Source organism: Manis javanica, chromosome 1 (assembly GCF_040802235.1).
Source record: "Manis javanica isolate MJ-LG chromosome 1, MJ_LKY, whole genome shotgun sequence".
NCBI classification, from domain to species: Eukaryota; Metazoa; Chordata; class Mammalia; order Pholidota; family Manidae; genus Manis; species Manis javanica.
This window is the reverse complement of record NC_133156.1, coordinates 9,827,619-9,855,032: the sequence shown is the minus strand read 5'-3', so window position 1 is coordinate 9,855,032 and position 27,414 is coordinate 9,827,619. Positions and strand designations below refer to the sequence as shown.

The 27,414-nt window shown below is 36.0% G+C and overlaps 1 protein-coding gene across 3 annotated transcripts in view; it reads right to left on the bottom strand.

Annotated features, from left to right (window-relative positions):
* Window positions 1-27,414, bottom strand: part of MICU2 (mitochondrial calcium uptake 2) — a 137,614-nt gene that overhangs the window by 42,761 nt on the left and 67,439 nt on the right. For 2 of the 3 annotated variants that reach the window (XM_037001914.2, XM_073226497.1), the window contains exons 3-7: window positions 27,351-27,382; window positions 27,161-27,236; window positions 18,214-18,261; window positions 17,132-17,214; window positions 1,450-1,512 (exon numbers count right to left, since the gene is read on the bottom strand). In XM_037001914.2, coding sequence (XP_036857809.2) covers window positions 1,450-1,512; window positions 17,132-17,214; window positions 18,214-18,261; window positions 27,161-27,236; window positions 27,351-27,382 — 302 coding nt within the window. The remainder of the gene's footprint in view (window positions 1-1,449; window positions 1,513-17,131; window positions 17,215-18,213; window positions 18,262-27,160; window positions 27,237-27,350; window positions 27,383-27,414) is intronic. The other variant, XM_037001915.2, reaches the window with a different exon arrangement.

Genomic DNA, 27,414 nt, shown 5'->3' with positions numbered 1-27,414 from the left:
AAAAGGCAGTATGGGAGAATATATTCATAAATTATATATCTGCTAAGTGGTTAATATCCAAAGTATATAAAGAATTCATACTCCTTAACACCAAGAAAACCAAATAACCTGATTAAAAAATGGGCAGAGGATCTGAATAGACAATTTTCCAAAGAAGAAATATAAATGGCCAATAGGCACATGAAAAGATGCTCTACACTGCTAATCAGCAGGGAAATACAAAGCCAAACCACAATGAGATATCACCTCACACCAGTCAGAATGGCCACTACCCAAAAGACAACAAGTAACAAGTGTTGGGAAGAATGTGGAGAAAAAGGAACCCTCCTACACTATTGGTGGGAATGTAATTAGTGCAGCCACTAAGGAAAGCAGTATGCAGGTTCCTTAAAACTAAATATAGAAATACCATATGACCCAGTAACTGCATTTCTAGGAATTTACCCAAAGAGAACAAAATCTCTAATTTGAAAACATATATGCATGCTTATGTTCACTGCCTCATTATTTACAAAAACCAATATATGGAAGCAACCAAAGTGTCCATCAATAGATGAATGGTAAAGAAGCGGTGGTAAGTATACACCAATGGATTATTATTCAGATGTGAAATAGTAAGCAATCCTGCCATTTGTTACAACACGGATGGACCTAGAGGGTATTACGCTAAGTGAAAAAGCTAAGTGGAGAAAGACAAATACTATGTGATTTCACTTACATGTGGCGTCCAGAAACAAAATAAACAAAACAGCAGTAGACTCACAGACACTGAGAAGTGACTGGTGGTTGCCATCAGGGAGGGGTTGGGGTGAGTGGGTGAGGAGGATGAAGAGGCACAAAATCTCAATCATAATATACGTTGGTCACGGGGATGGAAGTACAGCATGGAATACAGTCAGTGGTTTTGTAACATCTTTTTATGTTGTCAGTAATTGCTCTACTTGTGGTGAGAACTTAATGTGTATAACTGTTGAACACTGTGTTGTATACTTGAAACCAATATAAAATAGTATATCAAGTATATCTCAGTAAAAAAAAGAAGAAATATGGTATTCAGATGTATTAAGGAAAAATGGGAGAGTGGAACAGTGTATAGCATACTACCACTTGTATACAACAATGGAAAAAAGTAAATATAGATATATTTAGTATTTCTGTACATATATGCTGAAAATTCGTGAAATATTTCTGGGCAAATACACAGGATACTGATGGCACTCATGGCTCAGGGAGAAGAACTGGGTGACTGGGAGGAAAATTTTGCCATCTATTTGGACTATTGTGAACCACTTAAAGTCTGGACCATGTAGCACATCTATTTAAGATATGCAGAAAAATCAAGTTTTTTCCTGATAATTTTTCCAACCACTTGAGACTACCTATTTAAACAAACAGAACAGAGAAGCTATTACAAATACATTTGGAAATATTCAGCTTATTTGCACATACCTGGAATTCTGTTTCTTTAGTTACTGTCCTCAAATCATCTTCTTTACTTATGATCTTCTGCAGCTAAAAAGATTGCAAATATTGAGATGTGTGTCTACTGGATTTTTCAAAACAACCTAGAAAACAGATGCTAAGTTTTTATTATAAAATATATACATACTAGTTACTTGTTAAATGTTGCCTGAAATTCTTTCTGCATTATAACTCCTAATACTGTTATTTTTCTTAGATCCTGTAAAAATCAAAAGATAAATAGATAAGCAAGTATTAACATTATTATTATAACTTGGATTTTTTTTCTCCTATAGAAATTAGCTTACTTAATATATACATATTGTGAAAGCATCACTGTATAAAAACTTTATCCTCATTCTTCAAGAGAAAATTTTATTTTTTTTGGTATCATTAATAGTTTATGCCACATTTTCAAGTATATAGCTCTTTAAAGCTATTTATGTAATATAAATGTTCTTCCTTTTTGTTTTGTGCATTTATAAAGCATTAAAATAATTTAAACATCTATATTTCTACCAAGTATAAAACTGTCAATATTATCTTGAGTTGGGTACATTAAAAAACCTACCTACCTTTCCAAGTCATTTTTACCAATCCTCATATGGAAAGCAAATTTTAAAAAGTTAAAAAAAAATTAAATGTAGACAAAAATTCAAACTATGGATTCAAATCAATTAGGAGACAAACCTTCACCTATTTTTTTTTCTAGACTAGTTCTTGTTAATAGTTTGAAAATTGCTGCAACTAAATTCTAAATTAATGATCTCAAATTTAGCTGCTTCTCTTATGTTGGTTTTACAATATTTATTGTTCTCTAAATCCTCAACTTTTCACACCTCCCCCACCCCATTCTTATTTTAGAGAAAAAAGTTGAAAACCTTTATATTTGTTTGATCTTTTACTTTTTAAGTGGATAGAGTGTAACACCAAGTTCAATACCCACCATTTCTCCCTTTCTTTTACTGCATGTCCTTTTAAACTTTTTTATGGTGGAAATTTTCAAACATAGTGTGAGGAAAATGGGTTTTTGACCAGAACTGGCTTTGAAAGTGCCCATTGTGTAGACATATAAGAGCCTGTCTGCACATCAATGGCATGTTTACCAGTGGCAGAGCCACTAGCCAGTCACAGAAATTCTGGCGCTGGGGTGGGTGGAGAGGCTGTCCTCTCCTGAGTTCCTGTGCTTACTTGGACAGGCACCCATCAGTCACCAGGGACCTGCCCAGAGTTCTTTCTGAGGCAAGGGAGTTTGGAGTGGAGCTGGAGGCTGGAGAGAGTGAGCTGGGGAACCAAACAAGAGGGAGTGGAGTGCACGTGGAGAGAGAGTGAGGCAAGCAGCTGGGATTTGGAGTGAAGAGAGACTGAGACATGAGAATAAAAACCTTTAATCCTCAATCTCTCACCCTTGTTTTCCTTTGGTCCTATCAGATTCATAGTGAACTTGCCCAGGGTGGGGAACCACCTTCCTCCAGGAGCTACACATAGCAGAGTAGAGAGAATTCTATAATAAATCACCATATATATATTATTCAGCTTCAACAGTTTTCAAAATTTTGCCATTCTCAGTTCACCTATTTTTCTACGCACTCCCTGTTCCCTTCTCTATTATTATTTACAGGACTTCAGGAAAAATTTACACATATATATTGAAATGTACAAATTTCAGCCATACAATTTTAACAAATGGGTACACCTGAGTAACCTGCAGTTCTGTCACCGGACAGAACATTTCCATCTTCTCGGGAAGTTTTTTTGTGTCTCTTCCCAGTCAATCCTTTCTTTCTTCATCCCCACAGAGGGAGAATCAAAGAGTTCTGATACTCCCCACCCCAACACCTAAATTAGTTTCACTTAGTTTAGAAAGTCAAATGAATGACACCAAATAGTATGTATTCTTTTGTGTGTGCCATCTTTCATTCTGCATAATGGTTCTGAGAGTTATCATTCTTATTTGCATATCTATATAGCCTGTTCTTATTTATTGTTGAGTTGTAAGAATATTCCACAATTTATCCATTAATCTTTTGATAGATGTTTACATTGCCTTCAGTTTTTGGTTACTGGGAATGAAGCTGAATAAACTTTCTCTTTTTTCCAGCTTTATTGAGGTATAATTAATATACAAAAACTGCATATATATACATTTTGATGAGTTTGGATGCATTTATCAGTGATACATCACCAAAATCAAGGTGATGAACACATTCTGTTAATATGCCTGATGAAACTGATTCTCAACCATTACACAGATTTTATATTCCTCGAATAAGTGTCACTTGGTTGTGATATACTCTGTTCTGCTCTATCTGATTAAGTATATTTTGTATCTTTATTAATGAGGAAAGTTAGTCTACAATTTCCTTCTCTTGTTAGGTCTTTGCCCAAAGTTTTACTTATCAGGGATATGTTGGTTTCATAACATAAGAAGGAAATGTTCTTTTTCTTTTGTTTTTCTGAATGAGTTTGTGCAAAATTGCCATTTCTTTTTCCTTTAAATGTATGCCAGATTGCACCAGTTAAACTATCTGGGCCTGGACATTTCTTTGTGGGAAATTTTTTGATAAAAACTTAAATTCCTTTGATAAAGGGCTATTTAGATTTTGTATTCTATCTCTTGTTACTTTTGGTAAGTTTTGTTTTTTAAGGCATTTATCCAGTTCATCTGAGTTATCAAATTTATAGTCACATATGAATCAGCTGTTCACAATATTCCATTTTAATCCTTTTGATATCTGTAGGATCTGTTGTGATACCTCCTTTCATTCCTAATATTATTTGAATACTGTATTTTTGTTTCTTTTCTAGATCAAATACTGAAAATTAATAAAAAATTACCATCCAGATAACAATTTAAACAATAGATGTTATTCATTAAAATGATTATAAATTTTTGTAGAAAATTTTTGCAGGAAACTTATTTTTCTTTCATAAGACATTTAATATAGTTGTTATAACCTTCACATAGTCATTTTCAAATAGTTACAAACAAAACAAAAAAAGCAAATAGGATTAGTTCCCTGAGAAAAGAATTTTTTAAGGAAGCTTATTATAATATTGGTTTATTCCAATATGATGTGTAATTTGGAATGAGGGTTTGTCCTACAGTCTATCCAAGTGGGTTTAGGGCCAGGTAAAACTTGTCATGTTAGAATCTTACCTAAATTATTTTAGTTTGCATTCAGGGAAAGGGGTTGTAGCAGGTGCTAGTGTACTTTGAAGACTATAGTGCTATATATTAATTCTATAGTAATAGCTCCATTTGAAAGAACATAAACATTTTGTGTCAGATAATCTCTTATGCCAGAAAGACTCTCTGGTCTACTGAGACACTTCCCAAAATGGCTTTATGTGACCCTGATTCATAATAGCAATGTACTAAGTACTGATCATGTGATAGAGTGCTGTGCAGGGCACATAATGTACTTGCTCTTAGGAACTTACATTCTAATGGGCTGGAGATAACAAATAAATGAACAAATAAATAAGGCAGATACAGGGCAGATAATGTACTTGCTCTTAGGAACTTACATTCTAATGGGCTGGAGATAACAAATAAATGAACAAATAAATAAGAGAATTTCAGATAATGTCAAGTGCTGTGACTAGACTAAAACAGTTAACAGGATTCAGAGACTGCAGGGGAGGGGTTACTGTTAGATGGGCTTATTCTGGTGAGTTCTCTTTGAGGACATGACATCTGGGCTGAGAACAAAATGATTAAAAGTTACCAAAGGATTGGAGGAAGGACATTCTAGGCAGAGAGAAGAGCAAAGTTTCTGGTAGAAATACAAGTGCTTTGTTAGAGAAACAGAGAAAAGGCAAAGTGGTTGTACCTAAGTGGTAAAAAAAGAAGCTGGACACAGTCACCAAATACAAATTCTGAATGATTAAAAAAGTACTGCCAAATTGACTATTTAAATTTATATTGATATTTTTAATTATCAATGAAAATTATCAAATGAAAGAAGTATATATTTGATTGATTTTTGCCTTCAGGATCATGGTAATTCAAATTCTGGAATAAGAACACTATTCCAAAACCAAGAAGAATAAATTCTATTTTTGAAGGCTTTTATATTAAATAATAATATCTCTAGCAGGTATATTTAGCACAATAAAATTATAACACTATTATATTAAGAGCAGTATGAAGGCAATGTGAGAATAAAGGACCACCTGAAGAAAAACTTATACTAGTAAACCCACTTGTCATTAATCTATTGCTTAAAGAAATTACACTAAAACCCTGGCACTATCCCAAATAAGTATACATTGCCATATGTCAAGGTAAAGATTAAATGGATTAACTATTACTGGTTTTGATTGCTGCTGGTATTGTTTATTATTATCTGAGAGAGAAGAGCTTATATAGATAGTTGTGTTTTACTTCTGGAGACACAGAGGTAAGTAATATGCTAACCAACACAGTTTCTAGATTTGAGCTTTAATAAAACATGAATGTAGCACAAAAACAAAGGTAAAAAACCGAGGCAATTTACATTGTAAGACATATTCAAGACTTTATACTAATATATCTTATCATTGCTTTTGTTTTTGCTTTTCAAATCACTGTTATATTTCTGTTCTGGGCATTAAAGTAATTCTCGTTATTTGCTGCTCATTAGTGCTTATGGTAGGAACAGTAATAAATAAGATTTACTGTGGGAACATTCATAAGCTCAAACCAAAAGCAAACCAAAACTCCCTTTTCCCTTCAATATGCTTTTCTGATCTGAAAAGAACTGTTAGGTTCTTTGAATAAAATCTCAAATATAAGATGCTACATACTTACGGTTTCCTAATACAATGACCATGGAAATAAAGTAATTATTCAATAACTAATGTAAATGTAGTTTTCTCTCCTCTATGATTGTTATTATTTTTTATTGAGGTATAACTAACATCCGAGATTATATTAGTTTTAGGTCATGACATAATGATTCAATATTTGTATACACTGTTAAATGATCACCACAAATAGATCTAGTTTCCCTGTCACCATATAAAGTTACATAATGTGCAATAAAATATTGACTATAGTCACCAAGTTGTATATTACATCCCCCCAAATCTTATTTATTTTATATTTGGAAGTATTTACCTCTGGACTCCCATCTCCCATACCCCACAAACCCCCTCCTCCCCTCTGGAACGACCAATCTGTTCTCTGCATCTACAAGCTTTGTTTGTTCACTTGTTTTGTTTTGCAGATTCCACATGTAAGTGAAATTATATGGTGTTGGTATTTGTGTTATTTCATTTAGCATAATACCCTCAAGGTCCATCCATGTTGTTGGAAATGGCAATTTCCTCTTTCTTTTTATAGCCAAGTAGTATTGTACTGTGTGTGTGTATATGTATATATGTAAAATACATATGTAAAGAAGAAAAAAATACGCATCTTTTTTATCTACTTATCCATCCATGGACATTTTGTTTCCATATCTTGGCTACTGTGAATAGTGCTGCAATGAACACAGGGATGCATATATCCTTTTGAATTAGTGTTTTTGTTTCCTTCAGAAAAATACCTAGAAGTGGAATTGCTGGATCATATTCTATTTTCAATTTTTTGAGGAACCTCCATACTGTTTTCCATAGAGGCTGCACAAATTTACATTTCCAGCAACAGTGCAGGAGCGTTCCCTTTTCTCCATATCCTCAATAACACTTTCTATTTCTTGTCTTGTGGATAGTAGCCACTCTGACTGGTGTGAGGTATTCCTTATGGTTTTGACTAGCATTTCTCTTATGATTAGTGATATTGAGCATCTTTGCATATGATTGTTGGCCATCTGTATGTCTTCTTTGGAAAAATTGTCTACTCAGATCCTTTCCCCATTTTTTTTTTTTTGAGAGGGCATCTGTCATATTTATTGATCAAATGGTTGTTAACAACAATAAAATTCTGTACAGGGGACTCAATGCACAATCATTAATCAACCCCAAGCCTAATTCTCAACAGTCTCCAATCTTCTGAAGCATAACGAACAAGTTCTTGCATAGTGAATAAGTTCTTACACGGTGAACAGTGCAAGGGCAGTCATATCACAGAAACTTTCGGTTTTGATCACGCATCATGAACTATAAACAATCAGGTCAAATATGATTATTCATTTGATTTTTATACTTGATTTATATGTGAATCCCACATTTCTCCTTTATTTATTATTTTTAATAAAATGCTGAATTGGTAGGTAGATGCAAGATAAAGGTAGAAAACATAATTTAGTGCTATAAGAGGGCAAATGTAGATGATCAGGTGTGTGCCTCTAGACTAAGTATTAATCCAAGCTAGACAACGGCAACAAAACATCCACGGATGCAGAAGATTTCTCTCAAAACAGGGGGGATGAGGTTCTACGCCTCACCTCTGTTGATCCCCAATTTCTCACCTGATGGCCCCCCTGCGACTGTGCCTGTCTTAGGTTGTTCCTCCTTTGAGGAATCTTACCCAACTCTGGCTAACCAGCCGTCTTCCGGGGCCATACAGGGAAATGTAAAGTTGGTAAGTGAGAGAGAAGCAATATTCTTTGAAAAGGTTAGCTTTTTACTTCTTTGCAGATTTATGCCCTGTGGCTTCTATGCCCAGCATGTCTTGAGGTATCTTTACCACTTGGAAGAATTATGATACTCGGTAATTTCTGATATGAGGCACAAATTCTACTAAAGGGTTGTAATTAGGAAGGAAGAAGAAAAGCTATAGAAGTAGCAGACGGAAGAAAACATGCCTTTCCCCATTTTTTTAAATAGGATTTTGTTTTGTTATTGAGTTGTATGAGTCTATATATTTTGAATGTTAATCCCTTATTGGATATATTTGTTCCTTCATTATGTTTGCCTTTTATTTTGTCAAAGGTTTCCTTTGCTGTGTAGATGCTTTTTAATTTGATGTAGTCCCACTTGTGTATTTATGTTTTGTTGCCATTGCCTTTGGATTCAGATCCAAACAAATATCATCAAGAGCAATGTTAAGGAGCTTACACCTGTTTTCTTGTAGAAGTTTTATGGTTTTTGGTTTTATATTCACGTTTTTAATAAACTCTGAGTTAATTTTTATGTATGCTATGAAAGTGGTACAATTTCATTCTTTCTGTATGTAGCTGTCTAGTTTTCCCAACACCACTTATTGAGGAGACTTGTCCTCACCTTATTTTATACTCTTGCTTCGTTTGTTGTAAGTTAATTGACCATATGTGTATGAGTTTATATCTGGGCTCTCTACTGTGTTTCTTTCTGTTTTTATGCCAATACCATAATGTTGTGAGTATTGTAGCTGTGTAATATAGTTTGAAGCCAGGGAGCACGATGCCTCGAGGTTTGTTCTTTCTCAAGATTGCTTTAGCTATTTGGGATCTTTTGTGGTTTCATACAAATTTTAGAATTGTTTGCTTTACTTCTGTGAAAAATGTCATTGATTGTACATTTGTAGATTGTACTAGATCTGCAGATTACTTTGGATAGCACGGCCATTTTAACAGTATTAATTCTTACAATCCATGATTAGAGTATCTTTTCATTATTCATATATTCTTCAATTTCTTTCATCAGTGTCTTGTAGTTTTCAGAGAATAGGTCATTTGCCTTCTTAGTTAAATTTACAGTATTTTATTCATTGTTTTCTTAGTTTCTATTCCTGATAGTTTGTTGCTAGTGAGTAAAAACACAACAGATTCTTGTATATTGATTTTGTATCTTACAACTTTACTGAATTTATTTTTAAGTTCCAAAAAAACTTTGGGAGTATTTAGAAGTTTCTCTATTACACAAATAGTGACAGTTTTACTTCTTTCTTTGCAATTTGGATGCCTGTTATTTCCTTTTCTTGTCTAACTGCTGAAGCCTGCTGGGTTTAGTATGGTGGAGTCATGGGAGAGAAACCAGGCTGGTGCAAGCCTGCCCACCAGGTTTAGAGAGCCTAGGCTGCAGGGTGGTGCTGGGCTAGGCCAAACCTGCCGATCAGGTTTAGTGGGGTGTGGCTGTTGGGAGTGCTAGGACAGCAAAAGTCCACATGCCAGATTTAGTTGGCTCTGTGATGGGAGAGCAGAAGGGTGGGGTAAGCACTGGTAGCAAGGTAGAGGGAGTGTGCAAAACTTTAGCTTGCCAGTGATGGTGATAGCAGGTTATAAGGAGAGTGAAAAAATGGTGCCCACGAGGGCCTCTGTGCACTGAGAGAGTTGTTAGACCCCTTACCATCCAGATGACATTAAGTGCAATCTGCTGCTTTAGTACTGGGACCTTAGGTGAGTGAGTGCGTACAAGTGCTTCAAGAGTATTCTGTTTCCTATAGCTCTTTGTGTCTCCCGGATGTTAAGCCCTGTTGGTTTTCAAAGCCAAATATTTTTGGGGTTTGTCTTTCCTGGGCGGGTCTCAAGGATTAGAGTGTTTGATGTGGTTCTTGAATCACTTGCTCCTCTGGGATAAGGTCTGTATTTGTGAGATTCCTTCTGCTTGTGGGTCACTGCACCAGGGGTAGTGCTTTTGGCAAAACCATGTCTCTACTCCTCCTACTCAACACCATGTGGCCCTTTTATCTTATACTGTGGAGGAGCTATTCTGCTAGCTTTCGGTTCTATATGTAGCCATAGATTTGGTGTGTCAGTGGGAGGAGGTGGGTTCATGGTCTTCCTACGCCACCATCTGTTACTTTAAATTAATGTAATTTATCATGCTTTGTGAGTTAACGGGTTTTGTGTTTTATTTCTATGATTAGCTTAAAATCTTTTAGACTTAGAAGGTTGTCCTTTATAACCTTAAACATAATAAAAAAATAAGTGACGTATTCTAACATATTCTTTTTCTTGTTTTCTTAATTCATGGATTGATCAATCAAGATTTTCCCAAACATTTAAGGAAAAAATTGTAGTATTCAGAAAGTAGCTCATAAATTCAGCATGCTGAACCATTATGTTAAAAAAAAAAGTATTTGAATAACTTTTAAAGTTGGTATGCTTAGAATTTTCAGGAGTAGAGGCTGTATGTACAGAGGAAGGGACTAGTACAGCATCTTGCAGCAGGAGGTTCTGTGTTTCACTGTGAGAGGAGGCTGGGAGAAGAAAAGGGGCAACACACAGATGCCCTAAACTGCCTTTCTTGTCTCATGTTCAGTGTCTCCTTTAGCTACAGGCTTTGTCGTTTGACCTTGGGTTACCAAAAAACACTAGTATAGTACATCAAAACTGGTTTTGGTTAAGTATGACAGCGGTATTACCAGGGGCTTTACTATGTCCATTTTTATAAAATTACCTACAACCTAACTACTCCAGGGACATGTGTATTACAGTGGATACGATACTTCTAAGATTTGGCTCTCTATGCCTTGTAACTCTTGGATAAGAGCAGAAAGTTCATCCATGTTTGAGGGAATTGTGGTATGTGCAGACTCTAACAGCTCCTTGACATACTATCATTTCACCTTACATATTATTCACAACTATTAACCTCTGCTTGAATGACAGTCTTCATATATCCTTTCCTTGTTCTTGAGGCAGACTGAGGTAGCTCGACTATGTTAGTACCTTGTGACTTGTGACACTGGGTATTCCAGGTCCTACTTGTGCAGACAGATAGGTTGTCTTCCTGAAAACTCATTTCAAGTTAACTTCCTCTTAACATCAAACATCTCAGAAGAATAATTTTTATCTACTGCCATCAATTTTGCATTTCTTATTCATTTCTTTTCAGCCTTTTGCTCTGTGGCATTGGTCACAACCATTGTTTTGAAACTGCTTCTGTAATGTTTCCTAATGACCTACAAAATTTAAAGGGTCCTCTACTCAGTCTCTATCCTACTTGGCCACTTTTTAAAGAGTTTGGTATTAAATATCCCCTCATAGTTACTATTCTTCCTGAGATTCCAATATCTTATACTGTTTCGACTTTCTTCTGTCTTCTTTGATATTCTGCTTCTTCTTAATTTCATTATTTGGCTTCTCAACCTCAGCTTGACCTTTTTTTTTTTTGTATCATTAATACATATTCAAATGAGCAACATTGTGTTTACTAGATTCCCCCATTATCAAGTCCCCACAACATACCCCATTACTGTCACTGTCCATCCACATAGTAAGATGCTATAGAACATTACTTGTCTTTGCTGTTCTAAACTGCCTTCCCCATGCCACCCCTTATGGGTGTTAATCGTAATGCCCATTATTTCCCTTCTCCCTCCCTTCCCACCTACCCTCCCCAGTAACTTTCCCTTTGGCAACTGTTAGTTCATTTTTGGGTTCTGTGATTCTGCTGCTGTTTTGTTCAGTCAGTTTTTCTTCGTTCTTATACTCCACAGATGAGTGAAATCATTTGGTACTTGTCTTTTTCGCCTGGCTTATTTCACTGAGCATAATACCCTCTAGCTCCATCCATGTTGTTGCAAATGGTAGGATTTGTTTTCTTATGGCTGAATAATATTCCATTGTGTATATGTACCACATCTTCTTTATCCATTCATCTACCGATGGACACTTACTTCCATTTCTTGGCTATTGTGCTGCAATAAACACAGGGGTGCATATATCTTTTTGAAACTGGGATGCTGCATTCTTAGGGTAAATTCCTAGGAGTGGAATTCCTCAGTCAAATGCTATTTGTATTTTTAGTTTTTTGAGGAACTTCCATACTGTTTTCCACAATGGCTGAACTAGTTTAGATTCCCACCAGCAGTGTAGGAGGATTCCCCTTTCTCTGCATCCTTGCTGGCATTTGTCATTCCTAGTCTTTTCTATGTTGGCCATCCTAACTGGTGTGAGGTTATACCTAATTGTGGTTTTAATTTGCATTTCCCTGATGATTAGAGATGTGGAGCATCTTTTCATGTGCCTGTTGGCCATCTGAATTTCTTTGCAGAAGTGTCTGTTCATATCCTCTGCCGATTTTTTAATTGGCTTATTTGCTTTTTGGGTTTTGAAGTATGTGAGTTCTTTATATATTTTGGATGTTAACTCCTTGTTGGATATGTCATTTACAAATATATTCTCCCATACTGTAGGATGCCTTTTTGTTCTGCTGATGGTGTCCTTTGCTGTACAGCTTTTTAGCATGATGTAGTCCCATTTGTTCCTTTTTTTATTTTGTTTTCTCTGCCCGAGGATATGCAGTCAGGAAAAAGTTGCTCATGTTTATATCCAAGAGATTTTTGCCTATGTTTTCTTCTAAGAGTTTTATGGTTTCATGACTTACACTCAGGTCTTTGATCCATTTTGAGTTTACTTTTGTGTATGGGGTTAGACAATAATCCAGTTTCATTCTCTTGCATGTAGCTGTCCAGTTTGGCCAAGATGAGTTGTTGAAGAGGCTGTCATTTCCCCATTGTATATCCATGGCTCCTTTATCATATATTAATTGACCATATATGCTTGGGTTTATATCTGGGCTCTCTAGTCTGTTCCGTCGGTCTACGGGTCTGTTCTTGTGCCAGTACAAAATTGTCTTGATTATTGTGGCTTTGTAGTAGAGCTTGAAGTCAGGGAGCGTAATTCCCCCCGCTTTATTCTTCCTTCTCATGATTGCTTTGGCTATTCAGGGTCAGCTTGACCTCTTTAATGAAACTATTTTCCAAGACTGTAGTCTTATTCTCCTTCAGCTGACATTCTGTCTCTTTTAGGTCATATATTCTCATGACTTAACGGTCACCTCTGTCAGCATGCTTTCTAATCCTGTTTAAATACACTTTGGTCTCCAGTTAGTTGCTTGCTACACTTATCTACCTCTACAGGGATGTCCTGCAGTTCATCAGGTTCAACATTTCCAAACTCAGAACTGAGATTTTTTTCAACTTTGCTTTCCCTTGAATCCTCCTTCAAATGGGGCAAGCTGATATGGATTGAAGAGCAGGGATCTAGAATTGAATGAAGTTGGAATCAAGTCACTGCTGCAATACTGACTGCATATCACTCTTCTCATCTTTAAGTAGGGACACTACTACTTATTTTGTAGGTTGTGGTAAGGATTCAATAATCTAACATCTATGTGGGACATACCACATACAGTCCTCAGTAAGAACTAGTCTTCTTTTCTTTTCAGTCAGTCAGTACTATCATTCTTCCCAGTCAGGCTGGCTGGAGAATGGAGTGACCACTGATTTCTCCCTTTCCCTCATTTCTCTAATCCAACTGGAAACCAGGTTCCACACAGTCTATTCCGTAGTATACTTTCTATTCTTTATTCATAGTTGTAAACTGGACTCCTGCAATAGCCTAAGGAGTCTCCTTGCCTCCAATCTCTTCTCTTTTAATTCACCTTTCATACTGTGTCGAGATGAACTTTGGGACACTGAAGTGCGATTATCACCATTACAACTAACTTCCTCCTGATTTCTCTTCACAGCAGTGAAAAAAATTTTCCCCTGTGATGAGAACTCTTAGGATTTACTTTGGAAACAACTGTCCTATATGCCACACCGCAGTGTTAGCTATAGTCACCATGCAGTTACACCCCAGTACTTACTTTTCTCATAACTGGAAGTTTGTGCCCTTTAGCCCCCTCTTCCATTTCCTGCCTCTGATAACCATAAATTTGATCTTTTTCTTTGAGTTTGGTTTACTTTCTTTTTAATTGCACATATAAGTGAGGTCATACAGTATTTGTCTTTCCATAAGTCCTATTTTCAAGACAGGTCCTCATGCAGAAGCCTCTTACCCACCCCCGTATTCCAACTGTTCACCTTTTTGAACCTTTTCTATGTGCTTCATGAAGCACATCTAACATACAAAAACGCAAATCTCTGTTTTGGCGTGAGGGTATGTCCTCTAAGTTTTTTTTGGACACCTTTGTAGAATTTCACAGCAACATACTGGGCTAAAATTTTGAGGGTAATCTACAAATATGCCTGAATCTATTCTCTCCTAAATATTTCAGAATTTATTTCCTCAAATTCTATGCTGGATTCTTTTTCCTCAAATGAAATGTAGCAAACAATCTTCCCTGGCCTCTCCATAACTAATTCAGGTTAAACAATGGTCCCTATTCCCTCTGTAGAATTTCATGATAGATGCTCACATAAAGCTGATCATATACCTATAATAATTAGCCTGTCTAAAGCAGGCTCATGTATGCTTGGCAGTTTAACTCAATTTTGCTATGTCTTTGGTGTTTCTAAACCAATTATGCTTATTGTAGTTGTAATTACTTAATCTTATTCAATCTTACTGTGAAGTAATGGGGTTGCGAAAACACCAGAAAGCTGGAGATAGAAGTTGATTACTTGAGGACACTGGGACATTGGTCTTCTTTTTTTGGCCTAGGTGTGGATATAGCTTCAAAGACAAATGAATTTGGTTAAAAAACCAGAAAAGTCTGAAATGAAAGAATTAAATAAGCATAGCGATTGTTTGTGTAAATTGTTTCCTGAGTGATGATACAAACTCCAAATATAAAAGCATAAAATTCCTCTCAGATCTGGCAAGACCCTAAATATGTGACCATAGTATCACCTGCAGCTGCTGGTCCCCACTGGAAACTCTGGAATGTCAGTAAGTTGTGATGAGATGTCCTGTACCGGTTCCTGCTCTGGTGGCCACCTTGCTGCATTAAATTATGAGGCTGGGTTAAATACAGGGTAACTTTCTGTGTGTTTTCAGTCTCTTCCTGCCTTTTTGTAGCCCACTGCAACAATGCAAATACATCAGTGAAAAATGAGTCTGAAAAAGAGTTGTCTCAGTAAAAAAGTGAGAGGAATACTTAAGAGTTGTGTGATAAAGGCACATTGCTAAAAATTTGCTTCTAATTACTTAGGGTAAGACTGTAAGGGGTGGAAAAATTAAAAATCTTGAAGGATTCCATACTGATTGCTTCCAAGTATCTTTACATTGTTGCTGCATTTTAGAGAAAATGTACCTGGAAACTGTAGATGACAAATTATGTGTATACCTACACAGAAAAATAAGTAATTTCAATCAGGAGCTCCACTCCAAAGAAAAGGACTTGGTTCTAAAATTTATTTAATTAAAATGTTTGTTATATTTATTTTAAAAATTGATTCCCTATTTTAACAGACTTTTAAAATAAACTGAACAACTATTGATCTGGCCACATCAGGTAAGATGGTTTCTACTACATGTTAAGCTCAAACACTGAGATTTTCATTTGTTACTTTACTGTCCACTCACATAGATGTCTGTGTCACTACCTTTGTTTCCCCTATATGCTTACATTTATGTATTCTATACACCCTCTTCCAGGTAATTTCTAAAGATGTTAAATACTTACAAACCTTATTTTTGTAGGATCCCGCTGTTTTATAAATTTATTCTCTAATTAGAACCTATTTTGCTATGTTCTTTGTTTGTGGTCCTTGAATAGTTTGATGTATATAAAGCCAACTATTTTAGTAATTAAATTTGTAAAGCCTGTGTTATAGAACATTGTCAAAGGGACTAAGATACAGTTTATATATAATAAAATGCACTTGTTTAAATGTATAATTTGATGATTTTGGCAAATTTATATACCAGTCACTACCACCCCAATCAAGATCTAAAATATTCCAGCACTCCAGAACATTCCCTCATTTGTCTTTGCAGCCAATTTCTCACTCCCTCCTGGCCCCAGGAAACCAATGATTTGCTTTCTTTTAGTGTCGATATGTTCCTTTTCTTATTTCATATAAATGGAATCATACAGTATGCACTCTGTTTCATTAAGATTCATTCACCCTGTGGCATTTATCTGTACTTTGTTCCTTTTTATTGTGAGTAGAATTTTATTTTATGGATATGATGTGTAACTCTGGTTTGGAGCTATTATGAATAAAATTGCAAGACCCATAATAATCATCCATGTAATCTGTGTGAATATGTTTTCTTTTCTTTGACTAAATATGTAGAAGTGGACCTGTCAGGTCATATGCTAAGTATATACTTAAAAGTTGCCAATTTCATTTTCCAAACTTCATGTACCATTTTATATTCTCAACAGCAAGGTAAGAGAGTTCAATTTGCTTCATGTCTTTTCTTTAAAAGAGGTCATAATTTTAAAAAGTCATAAATTAGTTATTTATTTATGTACTCATTAATTCATCAATGAATAGTTTTTCTAGGTAGTTAGGACATGCTAAGCACTGTGCTATATATTTATCTATGTATTTTTTCTTTATTAAGTACTCCAGTAGATTAAAAACATTTAACTCTGGCACATATCCAACAGGTATGAGCGCTTAGGTATTTTTTAATGTTATCATTAACTTTCTTGGAACAGAGTGAAATTACTGGTTGGATTCCTGGAGTTGTCTTGGGAAATATTATTTGAATATATTTTCAGCTTTTCAAAATTAGCCTTAGGAAATTCTTGGAAAATCTGCACCTATTTATACTTACTATGGCCTTTTCATTTTCCTCCTATTCTTTAGGAAGGATTTTTATTTTTCTTATTCCTTTTTCTTGGGGGGTGGAATATAAGAATAATTTTTAACATATCTATGAAAACCTTTCTATTATCATTTGCTGAAATCATAATAATAAAACCCCAAAAATGTATATTCTTAAAGTCATTTCTCCTTTTGGTTTCTTCAAGGTTGTATTATGTAACATTTAATATTCTGAATGTATAAATGGTTTCTTGACATTTCATATGTAAGCAGTGGGTATAATTTTTATTTTTATGGAAATATAAAATTATTACACAAGCATCCAAGTGTTTTATGATGAACCAAAAATAATTAGAGTCTACTTACCTTAAAAAACTCCTTTTTCTCAACCATCTCATCACCATCTGTATCCAGCATTTTAAAAGCAACATGAAAACCAGTATGAGGTTCTGAAATTAAGTGAAAAATGAATAATTACATAAATGCTGGTGCACTGCAAGTTATTTGCAGATCTATACATTTTCAAATTTGAAATCAGAAGCTGTACCAGGGTTATGCCTAAGCAGAGAAAAAAACAATCTCTTTACATGAGAACTATTTCCAAAGGCTGCTTGTGTTTTCATGGTGCTGTTCTGATATTGAGGGTTCAATCCTTCAAAGCAAAATTAATCTGAGAACTTTACTTCTTTAGCTCTGCCAGGGGCTTTCCTATATTCTTACAGTACTTTGGCAATTTCCATGTGGATTATTACTCTTCATTTCCCTTTTTCAGAGTAGAGTTTTTGGAAAAGTTCTGTTTAGAAATAATTTTGGACTTACAGAAATGTAAAGATAGTAGAGTGACTTCTCTGATACCCTTCACCCAACTTCCTCTAGTGTTGACATCTTAGATGACCATAGTGCCTTTATCAAAACTAAGACATTAACATTGGTAGAGCATTTTAAACTAAACTACAGACTTTATTTGGATTTCAGGTTTTTCTACTAATGCTGTTTTCCTATTCTAAGATCAAATACAAGAAACCATGTTGCATTTCGTTGTTATGTCTCCTTAGTCTCCTCTAAGCTGTGAAAGTTTCTCAACCTTTCCTTCAATTTCATGACATTGACAGTTTGAAGAATGGTCAGGAATTTGTGGAATGTCAGATGAGGTTTTTTTCAGTATTCCTAAATGAAGGTCAAGTCTGATTCTTCTGTTCAATAAGCTTTCTATTAAGGAGACAAAGTTATGGGGAGTCAGTGTAACATATATGCCAAAGTTACAGTGCAAAGGAGGCAGACGGGACCTAAAGGGATAATCTAATTCAAGATATCATTTTATAGATAGAGAAACTAAGGTTCTAATAATATTTTTACTGATAAAGACATAAATACCAAACCTTTAAAACCCTGTGTGGTAAAAATAGACAATTCCATAGGATTGTTGAGAAAAATTGTGGGATACTTACTAGTAAGGATTGTAAGCAAGAAAAGATACTCCATATATGAAATTAGCCCTGAAAGAGATAAAATAAAAGCATCAGAAATTAAGTTTTAGATGGTTTATATGTAATCATATATATATACTTGTATGGAAATTTCACCTAGTTAAAAACACATTTTTACTTTAAATTATCTCTCTTTGGCATAGTAGAAACTTTTAAAATAGAGTTATGTACAGTACTAGTACCTGAAAAAAGATACTGTATTTCATCAGGTTACTATTACTAATGAGGGGGAAAGGATGCTGGCTAGCAAATAACAGGTATTCACTACAGGTTTTATTTGCATGGCACTTCAGTAATACAATATCTCATGTGAAGCGAATTTATAATTCAATAGAATAACAAAGATTGGGATATACCAAAGGTGAAACTATATTATTTAAAATGAAATAACTAAATGTTTGTAGCAGTAACTTGATTTTCCTTTGGGAAATCATTCCTTCCTCATTCTCAAACATGCAGTTTGGGTAGGATGCCCACTCTCACCTTTGGAGGTAGATGGAGGGAGAGTCAGTGTATTCCCCTAGAACTGGGGCAGGGATGAGCACACTTGCCTACTAGCTGTCCCAAGTTAATGAGCCAGTTGCATTAATCTGGTTGCAGGGACTGGTTCAGGGATGCGCCATGATCTAGCTGGGCCACTCAGAGTATAATTTCTGCTGAGATGCTGGATCATTCAACTTCATTTTTTCCCCTGCCTTCCCCTCCAACCCCAGCTTTGCTGAAGGGAGAATGGAAAGAGTGCCCAGGGCTGCTGGATAGGCAGTATGAGAGACTGAGAGTGGAGTCAATATTTAGTTGACAGGCTTGAAGATGGATAGTGGTGATGTTTGAGCTCTGGTTTAAGCTGGGCTTGAAGCTAGTTCTATGTCTGGTCACTAAATAAATTTCTTTTCTTGCTCAAGTAGATAGTGTCAGGTTTTTTGAGCTTGAAATGGAAAGAATCATAATATATAACATCTTACATATCACCTATAACATCTTATATAGCTTCTTGATAAGCTAAAAAAAATTCCCTTCTGGATCATAAACATGGTAAAAGCAAAATACAAATTAAAAAACCTTATCATGGAAAATTTCAATTATATATAAAAGTAGAGAGAATACTATGAAGAGTAGTTGCCTTATATATATCAGCTTCAGTAATTACCAATTCTTGGCAGGTCTTGTTTCATCTATACCTTTCTTTACTCCCCTCTACTTTATGCTGGATTACTTTGAAATAAATATCCTATTGTATCACTTCCTAGTAAAAAATTCAGGCTGTATCTCTAAAAAGACTGTTCTCTCCCTTCAAATATATTTACCATACCTAAAAAATTATCACTAATTCCTTAATATCATCAAGTTCAAGTCAGTGTTACAAGTCCCTGCTTCAGAAAAAAAATATCTTTAGGTGTGCTCAATCAGAATTCAAAGAAGGTCCTTGCAGTACACTTTGTGGATGTCTCTCATGCCACATTTTCCCTTAAAAATGGGATATGCTTGTAAGTTTACACGTGACAGAAATGACACAGTGGAGAGAGACTGCTGATACGGGAGAGGGAGGTCATGACACCAAAGCGGAGAAGTTTTGCGAAGGCAACAGATGAGGCCTGGTACCAACACAGAGGCAGGGCGACTCTGTTAAAGGAATAGTGCTTCTATGAGGGAAGTGCAGGTGGGAATGACACATGCAGCTGCAGGGTGTCAGGCAGATCTGGAGGTGAGTTTTGTCCTTTATGTAAAGAAAAAGAAAAGCCCTTAAAAATTTATTAAGTTCTCCTCTGCACAGGATATATTTCATTACAAATTTTATCAATTTTAATAATTATCTTCATGATTCTGAATGTAGAAGACATGGTATTATTAGATATACATTCTCATAATCTGTAATAGAGCAGAGCAAGTTTAAAAACCATGCTTTGTGTTTAAGCTGCCATAGTCATGGCTTATTTACTTCAATTAAGTGACTATACCATATTAAATCTGGTAGTACACTGAATAACTTCAACTTAAATAATATCTAGTTCAGAAGGAAAAAATTCTATACAATAGTAGCAAGTCATTAAGTATTAAGCTGATAAAATGTTGGTCACTAGGAAGCAGAAATTTCATGTAATGTTTTAGAAATAGTTTACAATAAAAGGAGGAAGTGTTTCAATGAAAAAAATTACATGATGATAATTTTATGTTTTTATTCAGATGTCAATAAACAGTTGATGTAGTCTTGTAAACTTTATGGAAGTATTACTGCTAAATGGATTTAATCTTGTTGATAAAATACCAATTAATCCTAACTGGGAAGATTAATATGAATTACTGAAGAGTTTTGATTGGAAAATATTTTTAAAAACATGTAGTCTTCATACTTTAAATACATAGGAAGGATACCTAAAATTACATACCAAAAATACTCAAAGGACTCAATGACAGATCAGAATAATTTGTAATTAGCATGTAATATATTTAATTTTAGATGAGCATCTATTATCTGCTAGAGAACACTTTAGGTAACATGCTAGGCAAGTGGGGATACAAAAATAACCACACGAAATTTTCCTCTTAGAGATTTTATAGTTTAATTAGAGAATGTGAAAGGCAATACAGTATAGCAAAATGCAAAAAATGAGAAGGAACAAGACCTCTGTTTAGTGCTTGCAGAGACTGCAGTCATGGAGTACAAGAGCTGATGGGTGGGAAGCATTTAATAATTGGGAGTATGGATGGGACTCTGGCCACACTGCAGTACCAGGTGGCACTTTCGGGCCACACTACAGGCAATCTGAGGTAATGTGAGATGAGGCTATGCAAGCACTTTTCCCCAGAAGTAAGTATGCTTCTAAGGGCATTGGAAATGTGTATTTCTTTTAAGTACTACAGCTTCAATCATTGCTGATCTTTCAAATATTTTCCTAGGAATTTACCATAGAAAACAAAATCCCTGATTCAAAAAGATACATACATACCTGTTTACTGTCGCATTATTTACAATAGCCAAGATATGGAAGCAACCAAAATGTCCATCAATAGATGAATGTATAAAGGTGGTACATATACACAATGGAATATTTCTCAGCCACAAAAAGAAAAGAAATCTGTCCATTTGCAACAACATGCATGGACCTAGAGGATATTATGCTAAGTGAAGTAGTCAGGTGCAGAAAGACAAATACCAAATGATTTCACTTGTTTGTGGAATATAAAACAAAACAAAATAAAATGAATAAAATAGCAGTAGACTCATAGACACTGCGAAGTGACTGGTAGTTATTATGGGGAAGGGTGAGGGGCACAGAAATTCTCAATCATAATGTAAGCTGGTCACGGGGATGGTAGTGCAGCATGGAGAATATAGTTAATGATTTGGTAACATTCTTCTATGTTGACAGATAGTTATTGCACTAGTTGGGGTGAGGATCTAATAATATGAGTAACTGTTGTACCACTGTGTTGTATACCTGAAACCAATATAAGATTGTATATCAATGATACTTCAATAAAAAACCAAAACAAACATCTTTCTCTTAAAATAACTTAAACTTTCTGCAGTTTTAATTTTATAAATTTGCCTTGAAATTAATTTTTAACAGCATTTCTAAAATCATGCTTATATTAGTGCTTGGCACAAAGGTTGAATTAACCTACTTCTATTATTTTGCCGCTTGGCCAAAATTGCAGAACTCTCCCCACCCTTCTTTCCTTCAGGGAAAAAAAAGAATCAATCATAAAACAACTGAGTTTATATCCACAGATATCACCCAGGTTTTCACAACTGGTAACTACAGTTTCTTTCTTAAAATCCCAAAATGCTTTCAGAAAAGTATTTGTCATGAAAGGATACATCAATGCCACCGTTTCTATCTAAATATCAGTTTTTGGGATTTAAATATTATACCTAAAATCTACTCTGAAGTGCCATATTAACAACAATTTCCTAGAATCTTTATTTATTATGATTTAACAGGTATTATTTTAATTTATAAATTAACTAAGAAGAGGCCAAGGTCCAGTTAACATTAAATCTTATAAAACATATAACCATTACAATATTACCAATACGACTAATTATAAAGTTACAATGTGCCAGGCATAGTCAGGAAACTGAGATTAACTGGCCCAAGGTCACACAGCTAACTACCAAGAGCTGGGAATGCAAACCAGGCTTAAAACCCATGTTATTAATAATGTTTTAGGGCTATGTACCAGATACTATAAATGCTGAAAATATTACTTTATTATTTCTTTAACACAAGGTATTACTGCCTTGAGTTAAAGCAATGAAAGTGAGTATAAAGGAGATTAAATGACTTCCCCAGGTCATAAAACCAGGAAAAATTTGAATTTAAGTCTGTTGACTCCAAAATACACTCCATTATATACTGCCATAGACTGCCATCCAGTAAATTCCTATTTTAAAAAATTAGGGATATTTTTAACCCAAGTTTTGGGAACTATTAGAAGGAATCAGGTAAGGGGTGTAAAGATAATCAGATAGTTTAGTAGAAGGAACTAATACTTGTAGAATATAATTACCGTTATACATGTACATACAGTCTATGTAGTCCACTAAATATTTACCCACTGAGGTATGGGCAGAAACTGATACTTAATACTAATCAATTTGATTATTATTGATTTTATGGAGTAGGGATGCCAACGTTATTACACCTTTTCATCACATTTTGTTTTCTTTATGGGATGTTATGCATTTTTCTCATTTTAAAATTAATGTTGACATACAAAACTTTTTTAAAAAGTTATGATTTGAGAATGCCATAGATCTTTCTTATTTTATTATTTTTATTTTGGTATCATTAATCTACAATTACATGAGGAACATTATGTTTACTAGGCTCCCCCCATCACCTAGTCCCCCCCACACACCCCATTACAGTCACTGTCCATCAGCGTAGTGAGATGCTGTAGAATCACTACTTGTCTTCTCTGTGTTGCACAGCCCTCCCCATGCCCCCCCCACATTATACATGCTAATCATAAGGCCCCTTTCTTTTTTTGCCATAGATCTTTTTAGCTAGCTGTAAAAACCTGCAATTCAACAAAAGGATTATGAACCAGTGATCTAGAAATTACACTTGAACTTAATCCTTCAATTCCTTCTTCAGACAAAAGGAAAGAATATTATCTGTTAATTCATCAGCAACTTCAGGCGAACATTTTTTTCTATACTTGTCATAGACCCAGTCCTTATATCAAAAGGATCAGGGGAGGCCCTCTACCTATTTGTAGGAGCATATTTAAATACATTCAAATGACATTCACTAAAGTGAGGTTTGGCTTGAAGAGGGATGACGGTAAAGCTAAGAGATATATATGAATTATTTATTTACTACCCGTAGATAACCTTGGGCAGTTTAGTTAACCTTCTGTGCCTAGTTACTCATCTATAAAAGGAGACAGGAAAGAAGTCCTTCCTCACAGGACTGTTGTGTGGGTCAAAGGCACGAACACACGCAGAAGGCTCAGGGCACCACTCGAGGCACAGGAAGCCTGCAGTAAATGTCTGTAGCTGTTAATGCCGTTCTCCTTGTACAGTATTTTGGAAGCACGTACAGCACTGATAGGGCCACCCCCGGGTAGGGGGCCTGCCTGACCTCTCCTTCCCCAGCCTCTCCAAGGACTCCTCTTCCGTGTGATGCTCAGAATGAGATGCTCCACCCCAGGGCCCCTTCTCTCCTCATTCTACACCTGCTTGCTGCACAACGGAAACTGCAACCATAGCTCCATGTGCTTTTTAAATGACGACAGTTCTAAAATCTGAACTCACTATGTCCTCAACTGGACTCTGTCCCCTCCAAGCTTAGTCCTCCTATGTCCCACGTGTCTCGGTGAATGGCACCATTGTTCACCTAGTTGCTCAAACCAGGAATCTAGGCAAAACATGAATCCTTTTCTTTCCAGCCCTCTTAGATCCAATTAGTCACTAAGTCCTATCAATTTTATCACCAAGTATCATCAAAATACCTATTATTATGTTTATATTCTTCCCTCCATTTCCACTACCTCTGCTCCACCCGAGGATCCCCTGCTGACACTGCAGAACCTCCGAATTGTTTCCTCTTTTGCCCCCTTCCTCAATCCATTCACCACCCTGCTGCCAGACTATTTTTTCTAATTTGATGTGTCACTTTCTTGCTCAAGACTTTTCAGTGGCAATCCGCTGTTCTCAGGGTCAGGTAGAAATCCTTTAAGAAGTCCCACAAAGCTGTATATGATTCAGGCTCTGCGCATCTCTCTGGCTTACCTCCAGCCATCCTCAGCAGCCACTCTTCTTACATGCTTGCAGGCTGGTCTGCGCTTCCTCTTTGCTGCCTTCACCAGTCTCCCACTCCGCTGCTTCTGCCCAGGCTTTTCTATTAGTCTCTGAAATTCTCATTTCATGGTAAACACCTTTAATTTATTCATTGTATGCTTAGTCTCTCCTTAGCTGAAACCTGGTTGTTCACAAAGGGTCCTGGTGCCCTCCATTTTCAAATGGAGATTACTTTTTTTTCTACTTCAGTGCCAGTTCCAGACTTTCTCTCTTCTAAACTCTTGTAAAAATCTCTTTCCTTTGACCTCACCCCCCCTGTTTTGAGAGAAATCTTCTGCATCCGTGGATGTTTTATTGCCCTTGTCTAGCTCGGATTAACACATAGTCTACACGCACACACCTGATCATCTACAATTGCTCTCTTACAACACTAAACTATGTTTTCTACCTTTATCTTGCATCTACCTACCACTTCAGCATTTTATTAAAAATAAAAATTATAATAATAATAAAGGGAGAAATGTGGGATCCACATATAAATCAAGTATAAAAATCAAACGAATATTCATATTTGACCTGATTGTTTATAGTTCATAATGTGTGATCAAAACCGAAAGTTTCAGTGATATGACTGCCCTTGCACTGTTCACCATGTAAGAACTTATTCACTATGTAAGAATTCGTTCACCATGTAAGAACTTGTTCGTTATGCTTCAGAAGATTGGAGATTGACGAGAATTAGGCTTGAGATGGATTAATGATTATGCATTGAGCATTGACTCCCCTATACAGAATTTTATTGTTAACAACCATTTGATCAATAAATATGAGAGATGCCCTCTCAAAAAAAAAAAGCTAAAAAACTTTTTTAAAAAATGTAAATAAAAATTTGGAGCCTAAAAAAAAAATCTCTTTCCTTTGAAGCTAAAGCCCTGTAGCCAGAAACTATGTTTCTCTTCTACCAAACTTCTCTATTTTTATTTTCAGTCACTGAAGACTTTAGTACCTGTTTCAGTGACTTTCTCTACTCAGTCATCATCCTAGTCATTCCAACATACATATGACAATACTCTCTCTTAGATCCTTGGAAACCTCACTGCATTAACTTGGCCACCCACTTCTGCTTTAGCCATCTAGTTCCATGACCACACCCAGAACCCTGAAGTCACCTGGACCTGCTTCATCCCTGAAATTACAAATTCAGACACCTGCTCTACGGTTGTAAGTTCTTTTGTGCTCTCTGACCCCTTCTGCACCTGTTTCTCACCCTCACCAGTGGCCCTCTTGGGACTGCTGCACTTCTTTTCATCTCTCTTCCAGTTACCTTTCCTCTCTGTTGTCTTGCTTACACTCCAGGACTCATTACTTAAACCTCTCTTGCCCTCAACATTCTTAACTCCCTAGCCCACAACTCTTCGTCCAACCATGTGCCTGGCAAAATCCTAACCCCAGTGCAACTGTCCCCATTCCTCTTCCCACAGGTGTCCTGCAGAGCCACCATACAACCGTCCTGACTGGTGACTCTGTTCTTTTATGACGGATATTATCTTCCAATCCTGTAAGCTACCCAGCAATTTTTTTGTTTCTCTGGTCAGTTCTCTTTCCTCATCACAGAAACTACTTGACACCTTTTTTCTCCATGCCTCCTACTTTACACATAAAATCAAAGCTTTCCAAAAATCCTGCATTAACTTCTTGATGTTAAATTTGCAAATATCTGCATTAAACACCCACTGGTTCATTCTTTCCCACAGACACCACAGAAAAGCTCTCCACCCTGTGGAATGCTGCACCTTCCCTTGTGCTCTGAAAACAGTCTCTTCTCTCACATTTTCTGGGATTTTGTCCCACTCATGCTCCCTTTCTCTAACATTTCCACCTCTCCCTCTCATCAGCAAGAGACATGCTCAAACTACTTTATTTAAAGTAAGCCCACATTCCCTTGGCCTTTGGCTTCCACCAGCTCCTGCTTTCCGCTCACTTTTGTTCACACCCATGTTTCTCAGCTTGTCTGCACTTAACTTCTCATGTCTTGCCTCGCTTCTCCGTTGTTCTGTGATTCTGCTTCAGACCCCATCACCACCGAATCTGCACTTGCTCAAGGGCTGAAACACTTCCTTGCTGTTAAATCTAATGGTTTCTCAGTCCTCAGCTTAATCAATCTCCTTAACTGATTTATACATACTGGATAACTCTCTCTTTCGTGAACACTTTCTCCTACTGGCTTCTGTGATAACCTTCTCCTGATCTTTCTCTGCCCCTGACTACTCTGCCTGGTGCCTTTCATGGGCATGTTGTCCTCTTCCGCTCCCTTAAACGTCGGCGTCCCTCTGGGTGCTCCTGAGGCCTTCTCTTCTTACTTCAGGTGCTCTGCCTCATTCCTCCTCCCCAGGCTTTAATTAAAATCAACCTCTGAATACTGTACCTGTAATTGCTCAAAGAGTTTCTGAAAGTTACTTCCTACTAGAGTATTTTATTATAACTTAGTAGCATCTGTTAAAGAACATGGAGTTATAACATTCTCTATGTAGAGTCTCTACTGTATATCCTCTAATATAAACTTGCAAACTTCATGATTGCTTGGTTAAATTCCTTCATTAGTAATACCTTGGTTAAATAAAACACATAAGTAGAAATTTAACAACAAACCAAAATTACCTTTATCGCCAAGGTCTCTAAAAAAGGTTGATCCACAAGCAGCTGTTTGGATTCCTCCCAGTATATCCTCGATATCCTTTGAATACACATATTAAAATCTTTGAATTTAATTTATTAAAGTTCATTTTCCAGCTTACCAAAAAGCAAAAACAAACACAAAAATAAAAGTATACCCCCACACATTGCTTACCTTTTTTGTCAGCTTCTTGACTGAAGTTTTACCTATGGCAAAAAAGAAACATTATTTGTACCCA